General features: G+C 40.8%; 1 protein-coding gene across 1 annotated transcript; it reads left to right on the top strand.

The window, feature by feature from the left end:
* The first annotated feature begins 513 nt into the window (after window positions 1-513).
* Window positions 514-4,297, top strand: LOC133557796 (gastrula zinc finger protein XlCGF28.1-like). The gene is made up of 2 exons (XM_061908599.1): window positions 514-640; window positions 1,285-4,297. The coding sequence occupies exon 2, from the start codon at window positions 1,331-1,333 to the stop codon at window positions 2,828-2,830; it is 1,500 nt and encodes a 499-aa protein (XP_061764583.1). The 5' UTR covers window positions 514-640; window positions 1,285-1,330; the 3' UTR covers window positions 2,831-4,297.
* The last annotated feature ends 6,483 nt before the right edge of the window (window positions 4,298-10,780 follow it).

The following is a 10,780-nucleotide window of genomic DNA, read 5'->3' as shown; positions in this document are numbered from 1 at the left end:
ACACAGATAGACAGACAACATTCACACTCACATTCAAACACTATGGCCAATTTAGTGTTGCCAATCAACCTATCCCCAGGTGCATGTCTTTGGAAGTGGGAGGAAGCCGGAGTACCCGGAGGGAACCCACGCATTCACGGGGAGAACATGCAAACTCCACACTGTTTGTAATTGTTGAAATTTATAAATAAGCCTTTAAAAAAAAAAATAAATAAATAAATAAACCAAAAAATAAACAAACAAAAAATGTAATTAAATCAACAACAAAAAAGCCTCAATAAAAGGGGCGTGCCTGTCAGTTGCGAGGACATCAAGGGGCTGTAACGTAGCGTGAAAATATATTATATGCCGGTATAGCGATACTGTCCCAAATACATATCGCTTTAGAAAATATACTGGTATTAACTATAATACCTTTATATCTCGCGGCTCTACGGCCTAATAGTGTTGTGAGGATCCAGAGTAATTATTGTAAGATTTGGTGTGAAACAAAACACTAATACGGGGAAACGGAACCAAACGTTTTAGCGCAGGCCGGACTTCTATGGTTGAGGGAACTTCCGCTTTCTTCACCGGAGGGATGTCGGAAAAAGGAACGTCTTTGGTGCGTCATTGCTGACAATATTTAGCTGCTTCTCAGGTTGGTGCACGGTGATGATCACACAAATGTCTATTTTCATTAATAGGAACGTTTTATGACAAGTTTGACGAGCATTACGATTTGACAGGGATATTTTTTTCTTTCTTTAGTTTATTTCGAACATGAACACACGTACAGCATAATACATCACGCCATTTCATATTATTTCACTTTACATCATGTCCGAAAAGGAGTAGGACAGAGCTGATGCAAACAGGTCCCACTTCAGTAGAGCCATTTCTACATTCAGCTGCAAAAGTAAAACACATGTTGAACTTGTAAATGTGGCAAATATAAACATAGATTTTTTTTTACATCTATTATCTTAAACCATAATTACAAACAGGCTAGCCAGGCTTCAGGATTTTGAAAAGTAGGTTTTCATTTTTTAGTCCTGTTTTATGTTCTGCTTCGGGTGTACGAGCAGCTGTCATATTTGTATGTAAGGTTTTACTGCTGGTGTTACCATGTCTTTTTCATGACTCATTTTATTGCTTCTGTAATTCCCTGATGTACGTTATGGTTATGACATTTTGAATGTTAGCGTAGTGACTGATGACTTTATCAGAACATATGCAGGACAATGTCTCATGTGACTAAGGTTGGATATTTCTAAAGCATTGTTTTCTTCTTATGTCCTGCAGACATCTGTGAAGACCATCTTCTCCCTGAGCATAGAAGACCTCAAGGATGGAGCAGGATGAGTACCAGCCCCTCTATATAAAAGTGAAAGAAGAGGAGCCCCCACGAATAAAAGAGGAAGAGGATGAGCCGCAGTACCGCCATATTAAAGGGAAAGAGGAGGAGCCAAAGCAGCCCCACATTAAAGAGGAGGATGAGCCACGTACATTTTATATTAAGGAGGAAAATGAGTCACAGCCCTCCTCCTTCACATTACAGAGAAAGAGGAGTCACATTAAAGATGAAGAGGAGGAACACAGCATCAGTCAGGAGGGGGAGCATGTTGAAGGACTGGAGGAAGTTCATGTCACCAAGATGCCAGTGACTGGTGTGATTGTGAAGAGTGAAGATGATGAAGTCAAAAGTGAAAGTGAAGAGAAGAGAGAGGTGGAGCCCTCAAGCAGCAGCTCAACTCAACACATAACAGAAGACCATTGTGGAGGGTCACAAGCAGACAAGCTCTTAGCTCCACTATCAGATAGTGAGGACACAACGTCACACTCTCCTGACACTGATGATGAAGACTCTAGAGCCGATAACACAAGTCCAACTGACAACACACGCTTTAAATGTCCTCACTGTGACAAAACTTTCAATCACCATTGTCGTCTAAAAACACACATGAGAACACACACTGGAGAAAAACCTTTTTCCTGTTCAATATGTGCTAAAGATTTTACTCAAAAATACAATTTGAAAACACACATGGTAACACACACTGCAAAAAAACCTTTTTCATGCACAGAATGTAGTAAGGGTTTTGCTCATAAATGTATGCTGAAAGAACACATGAGAATACATACTGGAGAAAAACCTTTTTCTTGTTCAATGTGCGGTAAAGATTTTACTCTAAGGCACCGTTTGAAAACACACATGACCAGGCACACTGGAGAAAACCCCTTTTCCTGCGCCGAATGTGGTAAAGGTTTTACAAGAAATAATGATTTGAAAAGACACATGAGAATGCACACTGGAGAAAAAACAATTTCTTGTTCAGTGTGTGGTAAAGATTTTACACAAACTTGCTATTTAAAAGTACACATGAGAATACATTCAGGAGAAAAACCTTTTTCTTGTTCAGTATGTGGTAAAAGTTTTACACGAACTTGTGATTTGAAAATACACATGAGGATACATACTGGAGAAAAACCTTTTTCCTGTTCAATCTGCGGTAAAGGTTTTACACGGATTAGTGATATGAAAACACACAAGAGAATACACACTGGTGAAAAAACGTATTCTTGTTCGATCTGTAATAGAGGTTTTACACGGACTGGCGATTTTAAAATACACATGAGAACACACACTAGTGAAAAGCCTTATACATGTATATACTGCAACAAGAGCTTTTGTCAACAAAGAACCCTAGTAGTACACATGAGAACACACACTGGAGAGAAAGTGTTGAGTTGCAGTGTGTGTGGGGAAAGATTCGCTTACGAGTACCAGTGTAAGAAACACACGTGTGCTGGTGAGAACAGCAGCAGCAAAGGAAGCTGCACAATTTGAAATAAACTTGCAGAACTTGTGTAACAACATTAGCACATACACTATATTGCCAAAAGTTTTTGGCCACCCATCCAAATGATGAGAATCAGGTGTCCTAATCACTTAGCCCGGGCACAGGTGTATAAAATCAAGCACTTAGGCATGAAGACTGTTTCTACAAACATTTGTGAAATAATGGGCCGCTTTCAGGAGCTCAGTGACTTCCAGTGTGGAACTTTCATAGGATGCCACCTGTGCAACAATTCCAGTTGTGAAATTTCCTCGTTCCGAAATATTCCGAAGTCAACTGTCGGCTTTATCATAAGAAAATGGAAGAGTTTGGGAACAACAGCAACTCAACCACGAAGTGGTAGGCCACGTAAACTAACAGAGAAGGGTCAGCAGATGCTGAAGCGCATAGTGCAAAGAGGTTGCCGACTTCATGCAGTCAGTTGCTACAGAGCTCCAAACTTAATGTGACCTTCCAATTAGCCCACGCACAGTACGCAGAGAGCTTCATGGAATGGGTTTCCATGGCCGATCAGCTGCGTCTAAGCCAGATATCACCAAGTCCATTGCAAAACGTTGGATGCAGTGGTGTAAAGCACGTCACGACTGGACTCTAAAGGAGTGGAGACACGTTCTCTGGAGTGATGAATCACGCTTTTCCATCTGGCAATCTGATGGACGAGTCTGGGTTTTGAGGTTTCCAGGAGAACGGTACATTTCGGACTGCATGGTGCCGAGTGTGAAATTGGGGGAAGGAGGAATTGTGGTGTGGAGTTGTTTTTCTGGAGTTGGAGTTAGTTCCAGTGAAAGGAACTTTGAATGCTATAGGATACCAAAACACTTTAGACAATTCCATGCTTCCAACCTTGTGGGAACAGTTTGGAGCGGGCCCCTTCCTCTTCCAACATGATTGTGCACCAGTGCACAGAGCAAGATCCAAAAATACATGGATGACAGTCTGGTGTGGATGAGCTTGACTGGCCTGCACAGAGTCCTGACCTGTACCCAATAGAACACCTTTGGGATGAATTATAACAGAGACTGAGAGCCAAGCCTTCTCAACCAACATCAGTGTTTGACCTCACCAATGCGCTTTTGGAAGAATGATCGAAAATTCCTATAAACACACTCCACAACCTTGTGAACAGCCTTCCCAGAAGAGTTGAAGCTGTTATAGCTGCAAAAGGTGGACCCACATCATATTGAACACTATGGGTTAGTAATGGGATGGCACTTCAACTTTATATGTGAGTCAAGGCAGGTGGCCAAATACTTTTGGCTACATTGTGTATTTGTTAATATGCTTCTGCCATTTTTAGGTTACATTTTTTGGTGTTTTCATTCCAGTTAAGTATATGTATTAATATAAGCTCTGTTTCTTCCTACTCCTTCTCAGGTATGTTGGCATGTGAAATAGTAGACATGTGATGTATTCACTGTAATTGTATGCATGTTGAAAATAAACTACTTCAAACATCAGCAGCATTAAGAGGAGTCATTTCAAATGTACTTTTACAAATGTCAATGAAGTGGAAAAAAGTGTAAAGGTGTGAAATAAATGAACACTAAAATATTTCAGACTAATAGAGGAGTGAAAAGTGTCATTTGATTAATTTGACTTGTGTTTGATCAAACAATGGCTGCTGAGCTGTGAATGTTATGCATGAATGACAAACTGACGGATTCTACCCCACAACCACTAAGGCAGTGGTCCTCAAATGGGGTACGTGTACCCCTGGGGGTACTTGAAGGTATGCCAAGGGGTACGTGAGATTTTTTTAAAATAGCAACTATTCAAAAATCCTTTATAAATATATTTATTGAATAATACTTCAACAAAATATGAATGTAAGTTCATAAACTGTGAAAAGAAATATAACAGTGCAATATTCAGTGTTGACAGCTAGATTTTTTGTGGACATGTTCCATAAATATTGATGTTAAATATTTATTTTTTTGTGAAGAAATGTTTAGAATTAAGTTCATGAATCCAGATGGAACTCTATTACAATCCCCAAAGAGGGCACTTTAAGTTGATGATTACTTCTATGTGTAGAAATCTTTATCTATAATTGAATCACTTGTTTATTTTTCAACAAGTTTTTAGTTATTTTTTTACATGTTTTTTTTCCAAATAGTTCAAGAAAGACCACTACAAATGAGCAATATTTTGCACTGTAATACAATTTAATAAATCAGAAACTGATGACATAGTGCTGTATTTTACTTTTTAATTTATTTTTCAACCAAAATTCATTGCTCTGATTCGGGGGTACTTGAATTAAAAAAATGTTCACAGGGGGTACATCACTGAAAAAAAGTTGAGAACCACTGCACTAGGGTGCTTTAGATGTCAAAGAATGGGACATACAACACAACATTGTCATTGAAAATAAATATGTGCAAAGTGTGGGGAAAAACATGATTGTGGTAAAAGTGTCAAAGATGCTAACCTAAAGTGTTGTGTGGTGGGGAACATGATTATAAAGAGCAGGCAATGAGGTTCTTCCCGAGTGGATCTGGTTTTAGCCAGGTTTCGCTGACACCAATGACGTTAAGATTGTTGTCTCTAATGAGGTTTTGGGAGACAAGGATCTGATGTTTAAAAAGCCCATATTATCGGTAGTGGGCTGTTTTAGGAATTTTGGTTAATATTGTCCGTAGTACTGATATTAATAACATTCTGTTTATTTTATGTAGTGCGCCTTAATTTCGATCACATCGAGGAATTGATATGGTGGGGATCTTGAGAATATTTGCTTGGTGCTGCGATAGATTGAACGCGTTCCAATTTGCCACATCAGTAGAATGCATGTTCACCTCTGGCACAGTCACTATAGAAAAAATATTATGTAGTTATGTATTATTCTAGGAGAAATTCTGTGTGTGCAGGAGTTCTCGCGCAGTGGGAGAGTGGCCGTGAGCAACCCGAGGGACCCTGGTTCAAATCCCACCTAGTACCAACCTCGTCACGTCCATTGTGTCCTGAGCAAGACACTTCACCCTTGCTCCTGATGGGTGCTGGTTGGCGCCTTGCATGGCAGCTCCCTTCATCAGTGTGTGAATGTGTGTGTGAATGGGTAAATGTGGAAGTAATGTCAAAGCGCTTTGAGTACCTTGAAGGTAGAAAAGCGCTATACAAGTACAACCCATTTATCATTTAACTGACCCCTCACCTGGACTAACAGGCTCTGTAATTGCCTGAGTCCGAGCTTGCTCTAGTGTCGTTAGTCAAGTGTGACTCAAACAATAATTTATGTTCCTAGACAGGATGATGGCACCTTCCTGGTTAGGGTGAAGGCCGTCCCTCATCAGCAAGCCCGGTTTGCCCCAGAAAGAGGGCAAATCATCAATAAACGTTAGTCCCTGTTCGCTACAAAAACCAGCCAGCCAGTTGTTAAGTGAGACTAATTTGCTATTCCTCTCATCATTGCCTCTCACAGGCAGGGGGCCAGAGACAAGTACTCAATGCATGGACATCTTTCTAGCGAGATTACAAGTCCTAGCTATGTTCCTCTTTGTATTGCCTAAATGTCTCATCCGAGTGTCATTAGAGCCAACGTGTGCAACTATGTTCGCATAGCTAGAGGTGCGATAAGCCCGTCGTACGTGTTTACTAGCTCTCTTGCGAGTTAGCTCCCTAAAACTATCTTCAATGTCAGGTGCTCTGGCCCCGGGAATACACTTTAATTATGGCTGGTTTACTAAGCTGTATGTTTCGGGTGATGGAGTCCCCTATGACTAAGGTGTGGTGCCCGGTAGACTCGGGTGTAGGACTAGTTAAAGGCCTACTGAAACCCACTACTACCGATCACGTAGTCTGATAGTTTATATATCAATGATGAAATATTAACATTGCAACACATGCCAATACGGCCTTTTTAGTGTACTAAATAGCAATTTTAAATTTTCCACGAGTTTCTTGTTGAAAACGTCGCGGAATGATGACCCGTACGCGTGACGTCACTGACTGTCAGGAAATATTAGCAGCTGCACTACTCGCGGCTAAAAGTCGTCTGTTTTAACCGCATAATTACACAGTATTTTGGACATCTGTGTTGCTGAATCTTTTGCAATTTGTTCATTTAATAATGGAGACTATAAAAAACAATGCTGTTGGTGGAAAGCGGTGTATTGCAGCTGTCTTTAGCACCGAGACACAGCTGATGTTTCTTTGTTTGTTGTGAAGCAGAGCGGTCAAGCGAACATGTTTTCTCTACGTCAACCAGCATGTTTTTGGATGGGGAAATTGTGATATATATCTTACCGGAGACATCATTGGATTATTCGTCATCCTGCAGCAGCGGCAACTGTGAGCTTGGCTCCTCGGCTTCTCTCTGAGACACTTCGTGTTCACCACAGCCATCCGACCTCGAGGTATGTCTTTACAATCTTTAAAATCTCACTAAAACACTATTAAAACAATAAGCAGACAAGGGATCTTCCAGAATTATCCTAGTAAATGTGTCTAATTACATCTGAAACATTCACACTGCCATCGCCCGGAGTTGTCGCTTTTTTTTTTTCTCTATTCCTTCACTATCAATAACCTAATTCACAAATCTTTCATCCTCGCTCAAATTAATAAGGAAATTGTCGTTTTCTCGGCCCGAATTGCTCTTACTGCTGGTGGCTCCCATTAAAAACAATGTGAATATGTGTGGAGCCCTGCAACCAGTGACGACACGCGCACATACTTCCGGTACAGGCAGGGCTTTTCTATTAGCGACCAAAAGTTGCGAACTTTATCGTCGATGTTCTCTACTAAATCCTTTCAGCAAAAATATAGCAATATCGCGAAATGATCAAGTATGACACATAGAATGGACCTGCTACTCCGGTTTAAATAAGAAAATCTCATTTCAGTAGGCCTTTAAAGGGCAATATCTATTATGCGTCTCAACTGTTTCACCATGGCTTGTAGGCTGCTTAGGGCTGCTATCAGCTCGCTACAGCTAACGCTACCAAATGTGTCCGCAGAGTCTAAATTTACGAAATTACTCTGCTCTAGTTGGCGGGCACGGTCCTCTAGTACAGTGGTTCTCAACCTTTTTTCAGTGATGTACCCCCTGTGAACCTTTTTTTAATTCAAGTACCCCCGAATCAGAGCAATGCATTTTTGGTTGAAAAAATAAATTAAAAAGTAAAATACAGCACTATGTCATCAGTTTCTGTTTTATTTAATTGAATAACAGTACAAAAATATTGCTCATTTGTAGTGGTCTTTCTTGAACTATTTGGAAAAAAAGATATAAAAATGACTAAAAACTTGGTGAAAAATAAACAAGTGATTCAATTATAAATAAAGATTTCTACACATAGAAGTAATCATCAACTTAAAGTGCCCTCTTTGGGGATTGTAATAGAGATCCATCTGGATTCATTAACTTAATTCTAAATATTTCTTCACAAAAAAATACATCTTTAACATCAATATTTATGGAACATGTGCACAAAAAAATCTAGCTGTCAACACTGAATATTGCATTGTTGTATTTTTTTCACAGTTTATGAACCTAAATTCATATTTTGAAGTATTATTTAATAAATATATTTATAAAGGAATTTTGAATTGTTGCTATTTTTAGAATATTTAAAAAAAATCTCACGTACCCCTTGGCATACCTTCAAGTACCCCCAGGGGTAAACGTACCCCCATTCGAGAACCACTGCTCTAGTAGACCCAACCTATCCATTAGAACGGTGCACGAAGAGCACGGGGAAATACTCACCCTGTTCCTTTCATCGAGTCGACTTCTTGCTGTCTTTGGAGAAGTGGCCGCAGCGTGTGGTAGCAGACGCCTTCGGAACGTAGCTGTCATAGCTTAATTAGCTTAGCAGCTAGCTAGTTGAGAGAGTGGCGGTGAGACATAGAGCGGGGGGTTTGGAAGTTTGATAAGACTGCTAAATATGTTTGAGAAGGAATTAAGACAGCTGTTAAACAATTACAAGCACAGAGATAGAAATATAGTACTTAGCTTTTTAGCAGCAGCAGTGAGCAGTCACTCTCGCTCTGGGAGCCCAGCAAACAGGAGACAAGGACTGTTGTTTTATGAATAAATGAAATAATGTACTGCATTTATCTTGGAGAATTGACTGCTACAGTATCTTTTTCCAGTTGCTTCTCTGTCAAACACACCATCAGCTGTTTTTACATATTTCCATAGATTAATGTTCGCCGTTTGGATATTTTAGCATTCTTGGCTGGCGTTAGACTCTTTCTACTTAAGTATGCTAAACTCAGTCATGTTTTTGATTTTTTTTTTCTTTAATTCAATGAATCCATCCAACCATTTCTATCGCTTATTTCCTTTTGGGGTCGCAGCTACAATCGGGCGGAAGGCAGGGTACACCCTGGACAAGTCGCTACCTCATCGCAGGGCCAACACAGATAGACAGACAGCATTCACACTCACATTCACAAACTAGGGCCAATTTAGTGTTGCCAATCAACCTATCCCCAGGTGCATGTCTTTGGAAGTGGGAGGAAGCCGTAGTACCCGGAGCGAACCCACGCAGTCACGGGGAGGACATGCAAACTCCACACAGAAAGATCCCAAGCCTGGGATTGAACCCCAGACTACTTAGGACCTTCGTATTGTGAGGCAGACGCACTAACCCCTCTTCCACCGTGAAGCCTAATTCAATGAATATCATTTATTTCTTTTCAGCACTCTCTTCCTTCCCACGGTTGGGAAACAGAGTTATGTCCGTCTCTTGCATTAAGCTAAATAGGGATGTCCATCCATCCATTTTCTACCGCTTATTCCCTTTTGGGGTCGCGGGGGGCGCTGGCGCCTATCTCAGCTACAATCGGGCGGAAGGCAATTTACACCCTGGACAAGTCGCCAACACAGATAGACAGACAACATTCACACTCACATTCACACTCTAGGGCCAATTTAGTGTCGCCAATCAACCTATCCCCAGGTGCATGTCTTTGGAAGTGGGAGGAAGCCGGAGTACCCGGAGGGAACCCACGCATTCACGGGGAGAACATGCAAACTCCACACAGAAAGATCCCGAGCCTGGATTTGAACCCAGGACTGTAGGACCTTCGTATTGTGAGGCAGACGCACTCACCCCTCTGCCACGGTATGAAAATTTCTTATGACGGTGATAGTGATCAAAGTTATCATTATTATCGCAATATTTTTAAATGTGCTCAAATTTGTAATCTTTCGTCAGGTTCAAAAGTACAACTTCAGCACGATTGACAATAACTATAGCAACGGCCTTTCAGCGTAAGAGTTTTTTTTTTTTTTTTATAAAAACACAAACAACACATTCAAAATGATTTCCTTTGTAGAATAAACATTATTGTAGATAAAAACACTGTTTCATGGACCTCAAGTAGAATTGGAATGTGCATTTGAAAGCAACAAAAGCATTATAAACAAAGTAATGTGGCAGAAGCAAAATAGTAATACAAATATCTAAAATAAATGTGAAAATTGTGCAAGATTACATTGAAAAAAAATCAAAACAACTGTAAAAATTCTGGAAGACGGCACCTGATGAAAACGTAACTGCACTTTTTGTCCATATGGTGGAAGAGGGGTTAGTGCGTCTGCCTCACAATACGAAGTTCCTGCAGTCCTGGGTTCAAATCCAGGCTCTGGATCTTTCTGTGTGGAGTTTGCATGTTCTCCCCGTGAATGCGTGGGTTCCCACCGGGTACTCCGGCTTCCTCCCACTTCCAAAGACATGCACCTGGGGATAGGTTGATTGGCAACACTAAATTGGCCCTAGTGTGTGAATGTGAGTGTGAATGTTGTCTGTCTATCTGTGTTGGCCCTGCGATGAGGTGGCGACTTGTCCAGGGTGTACCCTGCCTTCCGCCCGATTGTAGCTGAGATAGGCGCCAGCGCCCCCCGCAACCCCGAAAGGGAATAAGCGGTAGAAAATGGATGGATGGATGGATGGATGGATGGATAGATACAAATAATGTTCATGTATGAG

Source organism: Nerophis ophidion, linkage group LG08 (genome assembly GCF_033978795.1).
Source record: "Nerophis ophidion isolate RoL-2023_Sa linkage group LG08, RoL_Noph_v1.0, whole genome shotgun sequence".
Taxonomy (NCBI): domain Eukaryota; kingdom Metazoa; phylum Chordata; class Actinopteri; order Syngnathiformes; family Syngnathidae; genus Nerophis; species Nerophis ophidion.
The sequence above is the reverse complement of the archived record's forward strand: the minus strand, read 5'-3'. Positions and strand labels throughout refer to the sequence as shown.

What these genes read in the sequence shown, in the direction of transcription:
- LOC133557796 (XM_061908599.1), top strand. Translation starts at nt 1,331, where the DNA reads ATGGAGCAGGATGAGTACCAGCCCCTCTATATAAAAGTGAAAGAAGAG.